The sequence below is a fragment of the Mustela erminea genome, chromosome 5, assembly GCF_009829155.1.
Source record: "Mustela erminea isolate mMusErm1 chromosome 5, mMusErm1.Pri, whole genome shotgun sequence".
Lineage (NCBI taxonomy): Eukaryota > Metazoa > Chordata > Mammalia > Carnivora > Mustelidae > Mustela > Mustela erminea.
This window is the reverse complement of record NC_045618.1, coordinates 39,741,107-39,761,034: the sequence shown is the minus strand read 5'-3', so window position 1 is coordinate 39,761,034 and position 19,928 is coordinate 39,741,107. Positions and strand designations below refer to the sequence as shown.

The 19,928-nt window shown below is 48.3% G+C and overlaps 1 protein-coding gene across 1 annotated transcript in view; it reads left to right on the top strand.

Annotated features, from left to right (window-relative positions):
• Nucleotides 1–19,326, top strand: part of ALDH1A2 (aldehyde dehydrogenase 1 family member A2) — a 94,627-nt gene extending 75,301 nt beyond the window's left edge. The window contains exons 9-14 of the mRNA XM_032341452.1: nucleotides 5,125–5,227; nucleotides 6,929–7,113; nucleotides 8,466–8,630; nucleotides 9,518–9,675; nucleotides 9,994–10,068; nucleotides 17,464–19,326. Coding sequence (XP_032197343.1) covers nucleotides 5,125–5,227; nucleotides 6,929–7,113; nucleotides 8,466–8,630; nucleotides 9,518–9,675; nucleotides 9,994–10,068; nucleotides 17,464–17,536 — 759 coding nt within the window. The 3' untranslated portion in view covers nucleotides 17,537–19,326. The remainder of the gene's footprint in view (nucleotides 1–5,124; nucleotides 5,228–6,928; nucleotides 7,114–8,465; nucleotides 8,631–9,517; nucleotides 9,676–9,993; nucleotides 10,069–17,463) is intronic.
• The last annotated feature ends 602 nt before the right edge of the window (nucleotides 19,327–19,928 follow it).

The following is a 19,928-nucleotide window of genomic DNA, read 5'->3' as shown; positions in this document are numbered from 1 at the left end:
TTCATGTGTTACTTTGTCCCATATAACAAACCCTTTCCCTTGCAAAGCACCAAACTGCCTTTCCTTCGCTGGCTGTGCTGCCGTGAACATGCTCCTGTCCATTGTGGCTCTTCCAGGAATACCCCTAATATCAGTCTGGAAGCCTATTCAAAACAAGGGTGGGTATCAGAGTTGATGTGTGCCAGCACTCCTGCCGAGAGCTAGGCCAGTCCCATTACGTGTGGGGGACCCCCTACTTCGCCCCTTGCGCCTCTTTGGGATACACAGATCCAGCGGACTACAGGGGTTGCAACGTTAAGAAACCACAGGGCAGGAACGGTGTCACTTGTGCTCTGTGCAGGAAACTGGAAAAAAAAATTCAGGTTGTCCCATCGTTCAGTGCAGCTGGGTACTTGTGTGAAAGCTACTTCTGCTCCATAAGCAAGAAGAATGCAGAACTGTGAACAGACTCTCAGAACGAGCAGGGGCTCCAGGACGTCTATGTGTCTTTTTAAACTCTTCCAGCCAGCTCGAGTACCACGGACATTAACTGCTTGGCCTGTGCCTTCATTGTGTCTGTGAAGAACCGGAGGTTCAAGGCCCCAGAGCGGCTTTCCCACATTGCAGTAGGAGCTAGGAGCCAAGCCGCAGTTGGGAGTCCTCGGTCTCCGGACTCCTGCAGGCCCCACTGCAGTCCCAAGCCCACAGTATGCTCCTGATTCGCCAGGTTGTCGGCCACAGGACAGGAGACGCTGCCTATTTTATGGGAATGGGACTTCGTTTCATGCATCCTATTGACTTGACTCTTAACCTCTCCCAGAGCTTGTGTGTCTTGAAGCTCCGTTTGTGTCTCCAGGCTCTCCCGCCTTCTGACCAGGGGCCCGAGTCCCCAGAGAACACCACTCACTGCTTTCCCGTCTGGGGAGGGCCAGTCAATCCCAGGCCTTGGCGTGGTGCCTGTATTTCATTCTTTCTGAAATTGTCTAACCCCTTAGACTTGAATTCTGGAAGCCTCTGTATTTTAGTCTCATTCGCACAGGACCTATCATATTCTGTAAGCCGACATGGAGTCAGTTCTCACTTGAACTCTTTGTTTTTAAGCATTACTTTGCCCTATTAAGGATCTCCTGCCTCGGAGTTGTATCTCTTCTCTCCACCATCTCCTTTCCCTTCTTGGGAGTGATCATGAGGAGGGCCTCCCATCTGGGGTCATTTAACCTCAGTCCTCTCACAGAGAGAATTCATGAGCAGTAGTACATTCTCCAAAGCCCAGGTCTGTGCATAAGGACCAGAACCCTCAGACTCTAGCTTGTAACAAAGTATTGCAGAACCCTAATTCCATCGGCTCGGATCTAATGTTGAATCTGACCCAGCTTTTTCTCTAAGCTTCTCAAAGCTTCACTTCCTGAGTGCCTGCTCGGTTTATAATGCAGTCCTCTTAGCTGCCAGTCTTCTCCTGGTACAGGCCTATGCCCCGCATTGCACCTGGCACTAAGTAGGAGAACCAGGAATGTGTGTTGAACGAAGGGGATCAGTGAAAACTGGGTTCTTCTCAGTGTCGGGTGCTGAGGTCCCTCCAGATGGATGGCTCTCCCGTGGCCTCACACATCCAGTTGTTTCTTGAGGCTGAGCTGCAACTTGACCTTCTTCCAAAGATGAAGAGGAAAGGCATTATTCATCTGAGATTTGCCTTGCAGTGTTTAGCATGAATTTGGTTTCTAAGGAAAGGCTGGCAAACCACTGACACAGGAAAAATTATTCTTAGGTATTCTCTGATGACCATAGACTGAGTGAGGTTTTTGTATAGTTACCATAGCCATGAAAATAATCACTGGACAACTTTCCCAGTGGCAAAACACACCAACCCCTAGAACTTTTTTGATTAATGGCAGGGAGTAGGGCTAACAAAAACCTGATGCCAGCTGGGCCATCATTGTCGTTATGAACCCCAAACATTTATTCAGCATCTTACTGTGTGTGAAACCTGCAGTTTCTCTGTGCTTTATGTTTGTTTCTCAATGTTGATCAGAAATCGGAATGCTAGTTTTGCCACTGATGGTATGTGACCATCATTTGTATCTACAAAAGGTGACATTCCCAGTCACTTTGAAATCAATTTGGAGTTCAGGGACAAGGTTTTAATGGCATGTGGCACACTGTAGGTGCTCAGTATATACAGAAAGACAGGCAGGAAGTGGAGCAGGAGGAGAGGAAGGGAGGGGCATTGAGGGAGTGACTCCCCCCCGCTTGTGCCCTGGCGTTCATCTCCCTGGGATGTGACAGCCTCTGCCCCCCACCTGCCAGTGACCAGTTGACCTCCAGCTCTTAAGTTTGGTCACGTTTAAAATGAGATAGTACCTGCTGTGAAGGGTTTTTAAGAGATCTAGATGAGCTCAAATATGCACATGTCTGGCACAGAATGACTCAGTAAATGTTAGTTTTTTAAAAATTATAACTAACAATAAGTTCGTGAATTCCAGTGATTGCCTTTTTTTGAGAAAGCAGTTGCCTGTTTATCTTCCTGGACTTTAAGATGAGTCACCCTCAGTTCATACGGATTCCATCAGGGCAGAGAGAGCCAAGAACCCTAGAATTCCTTAGAATCGGTGGTCTCGGGGGACCACCTGGTCAGGGACTCCCCACAGTGCTGCTCTCCCAACTGCCCTTGCGTGCAGTTTTCCCGAAACTCTCACTCAAGATCTCAGGCTTCAGTCATAATTTTCACCTGACTGCTGTTCTCTTGCCAGAACAGGGAGCCAGATTCTCCTTTCCGTCATATATGTGTATTTTCTCCCTAAAGAAGAGAGAGAAGGGAGGATGTCTGCCTGGGAACAAGATCTTTATTAGCTTGTCTTCCCAAGGAGTGTACCTTGAGGTAGAAGACAGACGAGAGAAGCTGGCAAGGCAGGAGAGGGGCCATCTGGTTGGGGGACTAATGCCTGCCCAGTAATCTTTAGGGCTACGTGTTAGTATTTTTCTACCCCTTGGAAACTAGCATGGTCCTGCAAACTAAGAAACTCTCTAGTTTCTAGAAATTCTAGCTCTTTCAGAAACATCACTGTCTTTCTGCCACAGGTTTCCTCAGAATGAAAGTATATCTTCTACTTTTTTTTTTTTTTTTTTTGCCATGAGGGAGAATAATAATAAAAACTTAAAAGCATTTAATCCAGTGAATGCAGTGAATGAGTAATATTGGAGACTGAGGGAAGTCAGAACATTTCCCCAGTATTTTCCTGAAGCAGTTGATATGCACAGGCAGTTTGGGGGACGTGGGGGAGACCTGTGTGGAAAGTCTAGCAGCAGTAACTCCTTTTTCTTTTCTTTTTTTTTTTTTTTTTTTTAAGATTTTATTTATTTATTTGACAGAGAATGCAAGTAGGCAGAAAGGCAGGCAGAGAGAGAGCTGGGGAAACAGGCTCCCTGTTGAGCAGAGAGCCCGATGCAGGGCTCTATCCCAGGACCCTGGGATCATGACCTGAGCTGAAGGCCGAGGCTTTAACCCACTGAGCCACCCAGGCGCCCCAGCAGTAACTCCTTTTACAGTCAGCTTTATTTCTCTGCATTGAACGAGGAAGAAGAAGGGCCCCAGCTTCTGCCACCCACGTATAGTTACCATGTGTGGGTACTTACTGTGTACCAGGCTGGGTTGTAAGTGCCAAGTACCCTCACTTAATCTTCAGGACAACTGCATTCTGAGGTAGATACTATTTTTAGCCCCATTTACAGAGGAGGGAACTGAGGCTCAGAGAAGTTAAATAAATTTCCCCAGGTCAAACAGTTGGTAAGTGATAAAATCAGTAGAACTTCAGGCTCCGGAGCCTTTTCTTTCAACCATGACTACGAAGCCTTGAGGAGTTACTAGCCCAACTTGAGGATCTCAGCAAGGTTCAGGAGGGGCTGAAATGTAGCACGTCTCTTCTCCAAGCTTTTCAAATGTTTTATTTTCAGTAGGATTCCAGGCAAAGGTTGCATTTTTCATCTCAATGAGAGCAAACTGCCGATGTGGGCTCTAAGGGGACTTGGCCTTTTCTGTAAGGGGACCTCTACCCTATAGCAGAGTAGCACCTGCGACAGCTCAGTTCTTCAGAAGCAGTTGCTGAGATGGAGTTTGCCATGCAGATTATGTATGGGGGATCCCTGCTGAAGGGGAGGGGGCACAAGAGGAAACTGAACTGCAATGCAGGCCTGGTAGCTTCCGCCAACAACAGGCAGCATGGCGGACCACAGATGGTCCTTTGGAGCTGTGCTGTGTGAGCTGAAAGTGAGGGTCTTTATATACCTGCCACCAGTGGATAGGCCACCCAGGGTAGGGAATCTATTAAACAAGGAAACACTCTTCATCTGAGGCCGACTCTGAAGGAGTTGGCAGCATTTCTACTCACCAAGGCAATCAATGTGTTCTTCCTCGAAGGGAGGTTATAGGTGGTACATCCCTGTTTCCATTTTGACACTTCCAATTTCCTTACAAATGCGAGTTTACACATTGGTAAATGCCATCTCCAGCCCAGCCTCTTGTGTGCTTGGATTCTAAGTCAATAGGCATTGTACACATACAGACAGATCTCAGCTGTCTGGACTCCTCTTGCTTATAGAACTAAGTAGAGGCAAAGGTGTAACATCCATATTTTCTTTGAACCAAGTGATTAAAGTCATACCTGGCAGTTTTGTAAATCCATGAAGTTTGTTTTACATTCATCACGTCTTTCATGTGGAGCCAGTTGGCTTGTGTTGTGTGTGTGTGGGGAGGGGGGGGGTGTGGGTGTAAGGGGAAGAGCAAAGTCCAAAGCTAAAAGCCACATAACAGTGGTGGAAAACCTCTAGTCACATTTTGCTTGCCAGTTGCCTTTAGAGAAACTTTTCAATGGTTAAGATTCCAGATTAACCCCCCTTTTCAGTGCTCTTCCCTTTGCAAAACTAAAGCAGTCTTCCAGCTCACTTCGGCATAGACATTAAATTGTGTCCCAGCTGACTTGTATCTTGTCCACCCAAGCTGACCACAGGAGCCACTCCTGCATCATCCATGGGGCTGGTTTGCCTTGCAAGATCCATCCTTGCTGCCTCTCACCGTTGCCTACAGTTGGCTTTGACCACGGGCCATCTTAGCTGCTAGGTGTGCAAAACCTCCTTCCATTTCCTTTCTTTCAGGTTGGAAAGCTTATCCAAGAAGCAGCTGGAAGAAGTAACTTGAAGCGAGTAACTCTGGAACTTGGAGGGAAAAGTCCCAATATTATTTTTGCTGATGCTGATTGTAAGTCAACAACAGATCTTTTCCCTGTCCCTGTACACTGCCTCTTGGTGCTCTCTGTTGTATCTCCACTTTTGACAGGACACTAAGGAAAAGATCTGTGAGGCTAAGAAGAAGCTTCAAGTAGAAGAACCTGGACCCTTCCTCCCAAGGGGCAGCTGGTTTAGTACTGGGGAAGAGGGCTTGCCGGTTGACAGCTGAGCAGAGTTTGTTTTCTAGACACTCCTGAGCCCCTTTGACTCTGTGGTACCACAGGGCAGGGTAGCAGAGGAGAAGGCCTGCTTCGTGCTGCATGGTGGGAAGGGCAATGGTCTAAGCCTCCCAACACCACAAATATCTTCTGCCTAGATTCTAGAAATCTGAAACTCCTCAACTGTGTCTGGTGGCTTTGTAGTCCATGAAAAAAAATTTTCCAGTTCACTAGTCTTGCCACATTTTCCAAAACCCACAACCCCTTGTCTGATTAGTGCCCCCATCCCCTGCGGTGTCCGTGACTTTCAGCCAGAATGACGACACACATTCAGTCAGGTGCTTACGCCTTGGAGGTAGGACCTTCTGGCGGTGTAGAGCAGTAATTTAGGAAACCCCAAATCTTCAGGCAGGATGCCCTCTCAGCCATTCTGCACAGGGATGGTCTTTATGGTTTGAAAAGCTTGCCAGGAAATCAAAATTCAAAATCTCTTCTGGTCCCTCTTTTTCTCCCTCTCATCCCACCAGACTGAGCTGCTGTCCCTTTCACCACTGGGAGGTCAGAAAGCAGAAAGCAGATTGCTTGCCATCCAGCCCCAGCTTTGGAATCCATGAAGAGTTCAGCATCAGCTTCATGCTGGTTGTCAAGAGGGATCAGAACTGTCAAACCTAAGTTTCTCGTGAGGAGTAGTTCCTCCATTGACAGGACTGATGGACTGATAAGTGACTATTGATTCACTCTGTCATTTAGCAATTAGCACACACCAGATTCGCTAGTGTATCTTGAAGTGTAAGCTCTGAGATGAAAGTTATGTGCTGCTATACAGTTACAGTAAATGCAGAGGATATTTGGGTGTCTTTCAGGAAGATCCGTTTCTTTTACAATTTCATTCCCCATAATGCTAATTAAACATACAGCTACAAGGTTCTCTATAGATCAGTGGTTGCAAGTTAGCAGTCCCTAGACCCAGTGCAGGGCATACATATGTTTACCTGTCGAAATGTCACATAGCACTTTAAAATATGAACACTGTACATGAAAAATCCTGATTTCTGTTTTTTCTTAAAATTGGGAATCTGGCAACCAGTGGCTTACATTCATGCATAGCAACAGCCAAATGCAGTGGCTTTCCTTCTGAGTCTCCATCAGACCGTTTTGCTAGCTGGCGGATTCATGCCACTACATTATTCGCCCAGGCCCTTGCCCTTGGAGCTTGACACTCCTGTTCTAGATGGTGTGGTCCAGTCCCTCTTCCTACAGAAGAAGAAACAGACTCAAAGAAGTGAAGTCATCCAAGTTCAAGGTCACGTAGCCAGTCACATCAGGATCTAGTTAGAACTTGAACTAAGGTGTCTCCTCAATCCAGTGCTTTCCCCCGTGCTGCCTCCTCACCATTACGTTGTGGGCTGAGAGGGGCATTACTCCTGGGGTTCTGGCAGAGGGAGGGGAGGGGGCTGCATGGACGGGCCCTCCGTGGGTGAACCAAACTGAGGACACCACTCTCTCTCTTGCAGTGGACTACGCTGTGGAGCAGGCCCACCAGGGCGTGTTCTTCAACCAAGGTCAGTGCTGCACCGCAGGGTCTCGCATCTTTGTGGAGGAGTCCATCTATGAGGAGTTCGTGAGAAGGAGTGTGGAGCGGGCCAAGAGGCGCATCGTGGGGAGTCCCTTCGATCCCACCACGGAGCAGGGACCGCAGGTAGGGAAATCATAAACATTCCCTTTCTTAATCCCTGGCGAGCCCCAGACTCTCTATTGGGGCCCCAGAGACAACTTCCTTCTCCCGCCCCCTCCTTTCCCTTCCGCCTCATCTTCGTGGCTGGAATTGTAGCTGGTGAGACATTGCTTATTCCTCATGCTTCCCTTTCCTTTTCTAAATGTCAACTCTGAAACATTAAGGGATTAAAGTTGCCTCAAGGATACTTTGGACTTTGAGGATAATTGGGAGTCTTTTAGCTCTGAAGAAAGACTTGCATGTGACCAGAAGGAGGTTGACCTAAGAACCCAGTCCCAGTCCTAACCACTGGCCTTCAAGGCATCCCTACAAATGCCACGGGCAAGGAAAAAGGGTATCTCTCTTTCTCAGAAACCCTTTATCAATTCATCTGTGGCTAAGGAATCTCCACCAGCCTGACCTACTTAGGACCCGCATATGCATAGGAGTTAGAGAGCTACTTGGCCCTCTGCTGTGTGGTTAGTTCTTACTCTGCATGCTTCGTGCGGTGTGCTGGAGAGGGCCACAGAAGGCCTTGCAGTCCACACTGTTTGGCTCTGCAGGCTCTTCACAATCATCAAGGTTTGTTTCTGGATAGAATTCTGGTTGAATCCCAAACTAGACAGAGTCTGGGAATTTTTAAAGGATATTGGGATCAGGTTGCATCTGAATCTCTAGTGTATGGGTCTTCCCGGTAAGAAACAGCATCTCTGAGGTTTGGGGACCATTTGAAAGATGACTGATGTTCCAGCCGAGTAATTCAAACTCAAGTGGAATTTAGATTTTTGTATTTGCCATCATAATGGAGCGATGACTACAACTTGGGGGAGGCCAGACTAACCGTATTTTATGGAGTAGGAAGCTAGTCCTTGCTCTTTATACTTAACCCCTTCCTCTAAAGGTGTAATAGGAGCTCCGTTAAAAATACACTCCAGTAGGATTTGAAGCAACATAGAGCTTACCCATTGTTTTCATCTTTTTAGTATCAGTACAACTTGGGGAACTGTTCATTTGGTTAGAGCAGTCAGCTTTCCCCCCATGTAGAAACTGCAAATAATCAGTTAGCCAGTTCCTCCATCATTTAGGAACATTGCCTAATACTGCTGATTTTTTTGGCCCTATCCTCAGTGTAGGGCCTTTAATGGAATTTTCAATATATTGGGTTAAAGCATGCAAAGTCACCATTTCTTCAGAGGACAAAGGCTAAATGGCAGCAGTTCCCTATGACATGACTAGATATAATGGTTTGAAAAAAATCACAAAAGATTCTTGAGTACACACTTCTTTCTCTTTTCATAGAGGACTTTACACAGAGTCATGGGAAATTTCTTTTGTAGATTGATAAGAAACAATACAACAAGATCCTGGAACTCATCCAGAGTGGCGTGGCCGAGGGTGCCAAGCTGGAATGTGGAGGCAAAGGGCTGGGCCGGAAGGGGTTTTTCATCGAGCCCACGGTGTTTTCGAACGTCACCGACGACATGCGCATTGCCAAGGAGGAGGTAACATGGAGTTCTAATGGAAGCCTTGCCTTTCTTGGGATGGCTTCCAGAGCATTTCTTTTTTTCTTTTTTCTTTTTTTTTAAGATTTATATTTATTTACTTGACAGGGAGAAAGAGAGATCACAAGTAGCAGAGAGGCAGGCAGAGAGAGAAGGGGGAAGCAGGCTCCCCGCTGAGCAGAGAGCCCGATGTGGTGCTTGATCACAGGACCCTGAGATCATGACCTGAGCTGAAGGCAGAGGCTTAACCCACTGAGCCACCCAGGCGCCCCCAGAACATTTCTTGTAGATGATATTCTGGTTTGGTCTCTTTATATTTGATAGACATTCTGTGACAGTGATGTGCAAATCCCGTTTTCAAAAAAATGTTAAATCAGAAAGCAAGTAAGCTAGATGGAGGCAGGTGACATGATTCTCGACTGCAATTATATTAGCCAAGAGGACAATCATAAGAGCCGAACATTGGCCTTAGTAATACACTGCCCATGGGCTAGTTCCTTTAAACATGGGTTCCTAAGCTGTTCACCGGGAAGGAGAAAGCATCCAAGCCACCTCACATTTGTGTGGGCGAGGGACCAGAGCACATCAGCCAGTGTCTCCAGAGGGGTGGCTCTGAGTTCGGCAGCAATGGCTGAGGAAATCACAGAGAAAGCAGCCCTGGTGCCAACAGCGGAATTGGAGGTCCCATAGGAGGGTGGAGGGTAGGGGGCGCTACATGAACTCTAAAGTTAAACAACTCAGGCAGAGTCTGGGCGATTTTACAGTTCTGTGCTGCTAAACGTCAGTGTCATTTAAATAATGAAGGTGGAGTAAACTTTGAAATATGCAGAGCAGGTCAAGGGTGGCAGAGCACCCACCCCATGATGGCTCAAACCATTTTGTTGCAGATCTTTGGCCCCGTTCAGGAAATTCTGAGGTTTAAGACTATGGATGAAGTTATTGAAAGAGCCAATAACTCAGACTTTGGACTCGTCGCAGCCGTCTTCACTAATGACATCAACAAGGCCCTCACAGTGTCTTCGGCAATGCAGGCTGGGACTGTTTGGTAAGATAAGAATCAGCCTCGGGCTTCTGGCCATAACGCACACCACTGGCGGTGTAGGGGCCTCATAATCTCGAACACAGGGGACAGAAGCTTACCTCCGGGGGGAATGGGAAGACAGAAGGCAAGCAGCCTTCCCTGAGAAAGGATATGCACTTCTTACTGGCTAGGCCAGGAGATCAAAGTTAATTTTAAGTGATAAATATTTCATATGCAAGAAAGGGAATTAGAAAATGAAACTTTTAAAGAACTACTATGATGATGGGACTACTTCAGTGCAAGCAGAATTCATACTCACGGTACTGTGTTTTCTTCTCTTAGGATCAATTGTTACAATGCCTTAAATGCCCAGAGCCCCTTTGGGGGATTCAAGATGTCTGGAAATGGAAGAGAAATGTAAGTGTCCAAAGTTGCTGGGGCCACAGAGAAACTGGGATGGCAGATACTAGCCTAGAGGAGTATGCACACGACTGTTTAACTCTCTGACTCACCCATTCATTCCACAAACACGTTGTTGAGCACATACTTCTGCAAACGAAGCTCTGTGCTACGTGTCACAAAGACGGATAAAACACAACTCCCTTCCCTTACGTGGGGGTGGATAAAAATTAATGTACCCTCCATTTCATGAAATCAGGGCTACTTTCTTGATAGAAGTGTGCCAAACATCTTGCAAGTACTGAGGAAACAGTCCACCAATTTTGCCTGATGGGGATCAGAGAAGACTTCCCAGAGCAAATAACTTTCCACTGTGTTAGGGGCGGTGCTTGCATGTGGAGGGAAGAGCAGGAACAAAGGCATGAAGGCACAACAAATAGAGAACATCAGGGAGTTTGGGGTGTTTGAAGCAGAGGTCACCAACTGCCAGCCCAACGGCAAATCTGGCCAGCAGAAATGTTTCATTTTGCCTCACAACATTTTAAAATCCTTAACTGACATTCAAAAAAGGAAGAGGCTTTCTGTAAAATACAGATTTCTTGCTTATTTTCATTCCCCCATAGCAAAATTGCTGCAGCTGTGAGCTCTAGAACTTGCCTTAATCCCGTTCCTGTTGTTTCTGGGGCCTAAATATTGGTAGCCCTTCATTTTCACACAAGTCCAAGCCCCTCCCTAAATCACCTCCTCGGCCCCTGTAGGTTCTCTGAGACTAGGACGGCAAGGTTTGGACATAGAATGACTGGAGGGAGCTTGCTGAAGACGCAGGTGAAAAGGTTGTTTTAAACCAACCTCACAGGGCTTAGACGTTCCATGGGAGCTGCGGAGATAGCTGAGGTTTTAAGGTTGAGATTTCTGGCAGGTAGAGGATGTCCTGGCAAAGACTAGAGGAAGAAAACCCATCACGACGGCTTTACAATAACAGTGATAGGAATCATTCATTGAACGCCCACTCTGTATATGACTTTACATCAGCTTTTTTCCCAACATTGTCTCATTTGAGTTTCACAATGATTCAGTGGGATAGATACATTTCCCCTTCACATCCCACTTGGTTCAGGTGGGGAACTGGGGCTTAGACCAGCTAAGCAGCTTGCCCAGGTCACAGAGCCAGTAAGTGGCAGATGTGAGATTTGAATGTCAGTTTCAGTGTTTCCGATGATATCCAGCCAAGGAAACTGCGGGGCCTGGGGCAAGACTCAGAAGGGACAGAATTGGAGCTAGGCAGAGTCCTCTTAAGAGGCGAAGGACCTGGAAAAAGGGAATGTAGCAGAGGAAAACTATAGTCAGGGAGATGTTATTTACAGCCTTCATATATAAATGGGATTGAGCAGCATTCAGAGTGTGGATGGTAACCGGGGTCTTCCTGAGCTGACACACACTCCCCTAATAAACAAAAAACAAACAAACAAAAACGAAAACATTTTCCCCCTGGGGCTTCTGGATGGTTCAGTCAATTAAGTGTTCAACTCTTGATTTCAGTTCATGTCATAATCTCAGGGTCATGAGATCAAGCACCGCATTGGGGTCCTCACTGAGCGTGGAGTCTGCTTGAGATTCTCTCTTCCTCTCCTCTTGCTTCCCTCTCCCACCCCTGCCTCTTGCCCCTGCTCATACTCACTCTCTCTTAAAACAAAACAAAACAAACTAAATAAACCACTTTCCTTCCTCTTGAAGGGGGCTGGCTCCATGTTTCTTAAATCCTGTGATGCCCAAGAGGAAATATTCTTATGTCCATTCCCTCTGCCGTTATTGAATGTGTCCATTTGTGAGCCAGTGCCGGGTCATAATCAGTCTGCTGGGAAGTATTGAGTGCTTGGCTCGTAGGGGATGATATATGGCTCATCAAAGCACTTGAGATTTTGCTAGATACATGAAATATACAACATTGAAAGAAGTAGAAGAATTCCAGAGAAGACTGATTCATAGAGGAGTGCAGGGGTGGGGGAGATCATCGTGAGCTGTAGAAGCCTGGGAAGCCTTTGGATAGGATCGAATATAGGGATCTGAACTGGTCTTTAAAGGAGAGGAACATTTGGGTAGATGGAGAAAGGGGAATAATTTACAGGTTGGTGGGCAAAGCTAGGTAGGAGTGGAGAAAGAGGGCGTAGAGGCATTGTGGGAGAAATAAGGATGGTGTTTGGGACAAAGTACAGGGAACCTGTAAGACCAGCATAGAGGATTTACATGCTTCAGATACATCAGGGGGTAATTTCTAGCTCTTAGCCATTAACCTTTCAAATTAAGCATAGCAGTGAGGTTAAGAGCAGAGTTTCTAGAGTCACACGGCTTCAGATACATATCGTGATCCTACCACTTAATACCTATGCAACCTTGGACCAATTACTTAATCCCACTAAGCCTCTGTTTCTCTAAAATGGGAATAAGCCTCATTAATCTCTCTAAGCCTCATCTCCACAATGGGAATAATTATAGTACCTACCCCAAAGGGTTGCCCTGAGGATAAAACGGTAGGATTCAGTGTTCCAGCTACCCAGCAGTGTCTGGCAAACCTCCAGAAATGTAGAGGTCAAGCAGATGAGTGTTACATAGGTGATCCTTCTTTTTCCTTATTTCTTTGGAAGTATGGCAGAATGTTGCCTGAATTTCAGCCCGAATCATCAACTTCCATTCTGTCGCTGGGAACGCCATGGGGAAGTTGCTCTTGCTTGGGTCTTGCTTCTGGCCTTCAGTGCTTCCCACTTGCTTTACAGCCAGAACCCAGAATCACTCTGGATCCCCTTTGCTCAGTTATTAGTACTTTCCAGCTTTTATAAAGGTTTCGTGTACTTAGAGCTGTCTCTTCCTAACTCACATATGACCTTCACTTCCTGCTCCCACCTTTCAGGACGCATTTAACTTGATAATCTGTGTCCTGCTTCTGTGTTTGGGCCTTCCTGGTCTCTGAAATGTTGGGACAATCCCTGGCTCTGGGAATGTTGCTCCCACTGTTTTGTTACAGATCATTAAGAGGGTGAATCATAGGCATAAAATACAGTAAATAATTGCCGCTGGATGGAGCTCGTCCCAGGTTCGCCCTGGGTCCTCAGCATGGACAGGGTTTGGGCTTGTGACATTATCCAGGTCCAGTCTATCTGCATTAGCAACCTTCCCCTTGCCTGGAGAGATGGTCCAGGAGACAGTTAGGCTGTGTCAGAACCACATGGAGAACAGTGGCCCAAGAGACCGAAAAGCAGTCTTTCTCCACTTATCACGTTGGTGCTGTACTGACTTGGCCTTCTCAGTGCAGTTTAAAAATAATTAGGCAACAGGGCTCTTTGATGAGACTCACTTCATTTTGTCTAAATCATTGAATAATTTGTCCCTACTTGCTCTCCAAACATGTTTTTTTCTTCCTCAAATGACCTGGAGTGGTCACAAGACTTCAAATAAAATCACCTGCCCTATCCTGGTCCCCCACTCTTCGTTCGCACTTACTGCAATCCCAAAAACTCCCCTGCCCACCTCTGGACAGGACTGTTTATCTCCTGGCCTTACAAACTCCATGTGGCTCTGGTCCCTTTTCCCACCTCTAAGAGGCACAGAGAAGAGAAGCAGCACTTTCTGGAAACTGGCTCTTTGGGAGCCCTGGAGTTCTCCCCCACAGAGCGCTGTGGAGGGCTGCCCTCTACAGGTTGCCCGATGGGCTGGCCTGATTCCCAGGGTCAGAGGTGGGGGCAGCTCACTTTAGTCTGGCCCTGCAGCCGGTTCTCCACATTTCACTCCTCCCATCCCCTCCCTTACCTCTTTTAAGCCTCTCTGAGACAAGCAATAACATAAATGTCACAAAGGGAGCACATAGAAAGAACCTCATGTTCTGAGGTTCTAAAAAACCTCATTTTAAAAACTGAGGGCACAGGCTTTGAAGATGAGAAACATTATTGGAATATTTTAAATAAGGGCTTCCCAGTTTGCATGCACATGCATCCGTGCCTGTGTGCTCATATATATGTGCAGAGCGTGTGTGTGTCCGTGCAGAGCATCGGTGTGTGCTTGTGTGCCCGGGCATGCATGTGTGTGTGCCCATGTGCACATACAGACATGCATGTGTGCCTGTGTGTGTGTGTGTGCATTCCCACACATGTGCCCATGCATGCGTGTGTGTGTGCCCGTGTGCACGTACAGAGCATGCACATGCACAGAAAGTCACCTGCGGTCAGACAGAAGGGCTTGCCAAGCGTGCCTGTCTGGGGACCCACTCTCGGAGATTTGGCTGTAGTAAATCTGGGCTAAGGCAGAGGATCTGCATTGTTAACAGGTTTCTGGAATGGTTCTGGTGCAGGTGGTCTGGAGTCCCTGCTCCGTGAAATGTTGCTGTAAGGCAAAGAAAAGAGCAGGGAAATAAATATACATCCTACACAGTAATCCCTCTTTGTTTTAGGAGTGATTTTTCTGCAGGGACTGGCTGGAGGCACCTTAACTTGCCCCGGGTCTGCTGGGTTTGGTTGGTGGCAGAGAATATAACCCAGTCTGGCTCAGAAGCAGGAACACAGGCATCCGAATGTGCCTTCGCCCTGACACTCTGTGGAGCCCAACAGGCGACCATATGGAGAGATTGGGGGGCAGCAGGAGAGGCGTGTCTGCGTTTGCGCCGTAGTGTGGTTCTCCTGTAACTGTGGGATTTAACTGGACTAAGCTAGATTGGAGAGAAAGCCCCCAGAATGAGGTGGTGAATTAGCAGGAGAATCTAAACAGGGGGCCCTCAGAGACATCCCAGCAGCGCTTCTCAAAGGGTGACCCAAACAACCACCTGCATCACCATCTCCAGGCTCCTCTCCAGACCTACTGAGGCAGAGTCGTTGGTGGGGCTCCTCTCCAGACCTACTGAGGCAGAGTCTTTGGTGGGGATGGTCAGGAGTCCACAACGTAAGCAAGCTCCAAGGACGGTCTTAGGTTTCCTGATGTCTGAGAGATGCCCGGGCCCCAGGAGTAGGCTCGCCTGGAGTCACCGTGCCAGGTACTGGCAGAGCTGAGTGGGATGCCCGGCCTGCTGACCCCAACTCCAGCATTGCTTTTACGGCAGATGCGAGGCCACTCTTCATTCTCGGAGCAGGCAGTGTGCCGACCGTGGTGGCTGGTGACTGCACAGAACGCAGGGGTGGAGCGCCCCCAGCGCAGGGTGATTTTCCACGTCACGCACCCAGAGATTGCGGGACCCAATACTCACACTCAAAAGCAACCACACCACCACACTCCTGACTCTGAAAGGCTTCCTTAACACTCCTCAACCCGACTTAGAGATCTGAGTGGGAGGAGATGGTTCAGGGTCTGCGCCATGTGCGTGTGCAAGCCAGGAAACCAGAAGGGAGGAGCCGCACTTCAAACAGGAGGCAGATGATGTCCGTGATGAAGAGACACTTTCAGAATTGCCCAAGGGAAGGAAAAAGTCCAGAAAGAGCCAGAGCTAAGCTGGTAATAAAGACTCAGGGACTGGAGGGAGCTAATGAGGGAAACTTCTACTGAGTGGGGCCGTCCCGGATTGATTCTCATTCCCGTAAGCAAGATGGCCAACGCAGATAAGAGAAGAGCACACATACCCTGCTCTCTCCTTGGCTGCCTCTGATGTCTTGGCGGGGAGGGCATGGTTATGACAACCTAGGTGACCTTGGTGCTCAGAGCTGCTGCTGGCCAAGTGATTGGAAGTTTGTGCAGAGCATAGGGTTCCTGGAAGGTAGCGGAATGAATGGCTCACAGAAGGTCTTGATTGTAAAGCCCAGTTAGATTTTACACATGATTGTTTTGGTCTTTTTAAAAGATGGATTTAATTTTGGATTCAGCGGGGAAGAGGAGAGGGAGAGAAATTCTCCAGCAGACTCCACACTAAGTGTAGACCCCAGCGCTGGGCTTGAGCTCATGACCTATCCAAAACCAAGAGTTGGCTGCTTAACCAACTGTGCCACCCAGGTGCCCCATACTTGCCCGTTTTGAAAGACAGCCTTTATTAATATTTTCTTACTCAAATACATCTCCAAGTGTCCTTTTATTTTTTCCTGAGAGAGGTGGTGTGTCTACTGGGTGGACCCAGGGAGGGGGAGGGCGGGTGAAAGCCCTCCCTCCTTCTTTCCCTCCCATAAGGGCCGCCTGAGCCTGAAGCTGTGGGCTCTACACGAGGTTTGCTGGAGGGCATGAGGCAGGACCAGTAAGCTCTGAGTCCTCCGGTGGAGACAGCCACTCAGGCAGCCCTTCTCCCCTCCTGAGAGACAGTGTTGTGATAAGTGGTGCCCAGGTGCTCTGTGAACACAGAGGCAGGAGGCGCTCCTCCTACTGAGATAGCCAGGAAAAGCCTCATGGACCAGTGACTTTAAAAAGAATTGGGGGGGGGGGGTTCAATTTTTAAAAGAGAAAATTGGGAAAATGTGCTTGACTTTACAATGAAATAAAGAAAAGGGGGCAAGGGCAATGAAATTGAGGTGACCTGAGGAGAGAGTACAGAGAGAAGAAAGAAAGGAGCATGGCAGCCACCAGGCTTGGCTGCAGCCCGGCCCCCTGAGGGTTGGAGACCAGCGCTGCCTGTCCAGAGGGCTAGGAAGGCGGCATCTCCTGGCTCCTGCAGAGACAGGGGACCCAGCTTCCACCCCATAAACATTTAACCAGAGTCTCGGGGGCCACTTCCTTTGCGGTCAGTTACTTGGATTTCCTCCCTCTTTCCCCTGACTCTGTGGGGCTGTGGGCAGCCCGCATCAGGATGGTTTTTGAGGCATTGCTGGTGATCCATGCTCTTCCCTGTCCAGGTCTTTGGGTCCCCACTTCCATGTGTTAAGTCTAAGGACCAGTGGAAAGGAATTTAGGACAAACGGGAGGGGATCCCAGCTTAGAAATCTCTGGTTTTTCTTTCAGCTAAAGTGGACTAGGTGGCCAGGAAGAGTGACTAGAACAAAGAAACATCAGGGGGTGTCTCGTGGCAGGAGTGGGTTTTTAGAGGAGGAAAGCACACCATTGTCCTCTAGAGCCATTACTGCCAGTGGTAGAGACACAACAGCGGGGGCCTGGACCTGGGCCTCTGCTGTCCGCAGTGTACCCCCAGGGGCATGGTCCGGGGTCTGTGTGACCGCGGGCTCAAGCTAACGCGCGTGCCTGCGTCTCAGCGTTGGGAACGCTGCTGCCCCTTCCTGCGCCATGTTGTGAGGACAGGTCAGCCCTTGACTTTAAGAAACGGTCACTGCTCGTGACATGGTAGCAGCCCTCTCTGCCTCTCAGAGGAGGGCTGGGCTGTCCACTCACTAGACATTTCCTCATGGGAACCCCATGGCCTGCTGTTAGCAGGTGCTAAACGGCTCCTTCTCGGGGCCCTTGCTATCACTCAGGCCAGGCTGCCTCGGCCTCAGGTGTCTGACACTGCCTACTTCTGCCTTCCAGGGGGGAGTTCGGCTTGCGAGAGTACTCCGAGGTGAAGACCGTGACTGTAAAGATCCCTCAGAAGAACTCCTAAGAAGGCTGAGGAGGAAGGTGGAGGCAGCCCGAAGGACCCTCCCTCTCTGCTCTCCCTGGGGGGCCCGGCTCTCAGGAATCCAAAGTCCATACTCCGTCCTTATTTAAAGATGTAAACAATGACATGTAGGCCAGGCCAGTCACTGCATAAGGAAAGCAGAGCATGTGCGTACAGTCTCCTGGCACCCCGTAAGGGATCACCTTAACGATACCAAATAGTGGGGAAGGGGGGAGCAGGCAGGAGGAGTCGCTGTCGGCAACATCCAGTCTCTCTTTCCGGAGCGATGGGCTGATGTCTTTCGTCACAAGGAACTTTCCTCCTGAGGAAAGGTCATCTTTCCATTGTCTCCATTTTCCCCCTTCCAGGCTCTCCCTGCTCACCACCACTCCCCCTTCCCACCCCTCCAAGGAGATCTCAGCTGAGCTCATTTGGGGCAGATGTTTGGGCCGGGAACAATTTTCCAAGGGTTTGCAGCCAAATTACCATTTCATGTTATCCACTTCTTCAAAGCAAAACATGAAATGGTTTTAGTTAGAACCAGACCAGACTGAGACTGCCAGGAGCTGGTACACTGCAGATGTACCGAGAACTGAGAGCTCGGGATGTTCCTGACCCAGTCTGGCTTTCGTACATCCATAAAAGACACGAGTGAGAAAGATCAGGAAAGATGCAGACCCAGAGATCACATGTAGTTCACAGCTTCTGAGCTTGCCGTGTGGTTTTAGGGTGTGTGGGTGTGCGTGTGTGTTCTATCTTCTGGGTGATTCTGGAATAAGGCAGCAGGGGCGGGAAGGGGGTTGTTTTTCATAGACTGATAAAATCTCTTTCCAAAGCTCTTAATAATCAACCCCAAAACGAATTGAGTCAGCTCAAGAATTTGGTACCAGGTAATGCTGGGGGCCTTGGAGAAATAAGTTCACTTCTAGTACTGGCTGACAATTCGTAGGAAGTGAATTATCTCTGCAGTTGGACTCGGCAGCCGCTTCTGCCCCCCCCCCCCCCACACACACACACACTGCACCAGACCCGATCCTGCCAGTGCTCTGGGTGTTACTTTGGCCTATCATTGCCCTGAATGCACTGGCAGTAACCTTGGAAAATCCGGCCCAGCCTGGAGGTTCCGTTGCCATTTGCAGAGTTGCAGCGTGCCACGCTTGCCGTCCTCCACCAGCACCCCACCGCCACGCCCAGTGGCGCGTCCACACATGGGTTTCCCTCCCGACAAGCCTCCTGAGGGGGGGAGGCACAAAACAGCCCCTCTCCCTCCCCTCCGGCCAAACACTTCTCCTTCTGCTTTCCAGTGCATCCAGCAGCTGATGGACAGCGTCGGCTTCCTTTCCTCCTTCACTCTTTCCAGTCGCTGAATCCAACCCAGCCTGTAACCTAGATGAAGATCATTTATTTAAAAGTACCAACCATAACCTAGAGTACATGGAATATGGGCAACGCGTATATAGCCTTCTGTATGTAATGGGTTCCTGCTTTCTAACCACACCGGTTTTCTATTTATGAGTCTCGTCTATTCATGATGTTTAAGGGAAATCTCCGTCCGCTGTTATTTACGAACGACCGTGCACTCAGTGGCCCGATGCCTCGAGAGACGCCACGCTTCTGAGTTCTCCCATGTGAATGTCATGCTCTCCTCCTCTAGCGTGTGTCCAAGTGAACATATCCATTAACCAGCTAGTTACCTTTCAACTGCAATATAGAATGTGAAAATGAAGATTTATTTCTTTTAATTTACTTAAAAAGAAACCTCTGTGCTAGCAATAAAGCATTTATATTGTGTACTCCTTGGGATTACGTGGCTGTGTTTATAAATCTTCGCGTCATACTGAGCACACTTGGGTCCTTCTCTCAGCTGCTGGGTTTTTCAGCTGTGTGGTTTTCTCTGGTTACTGAGCAGAAGTCTGGGAAAGCATTTTTATAGAACACAGTAAACAACACCCTTGTTTTCTGACACTGCTTAAAATTTGAGTACACATGCGGTTTTATGCAACCAACAAGTAGAATCATGTAGGAAACTGATGAAACGACTGTTTTAATTCAAAATAGCCTCCATGAAAGCTAAAACATAAAGAAGCGTTTAGGGCCTCATCTGAGTTGTGGGCTACACAACAGAACTCGCATTGATGATGGCACTTGGCAGTAGCTTTACTTTTATTTACCATGGGGAGATGAAGTCAAAAGCTGACAACCTGATGCCCTCTTTTTGCAGCTGCAAAAAGGAAGCTGTAAGTCGTGACTATAGTAGCAGGCAGAGCTTGTTTGCTCTCTCCACATTTTCAGAGTTGAGCTTCTGGGGAGCGGTCTCTCCCCTCTAGACCTGCACATGCCCTGCTTCCAATGCTTGGAATCTCCACCTGAGTCCTGGTCCAGGGAGACGAGACAA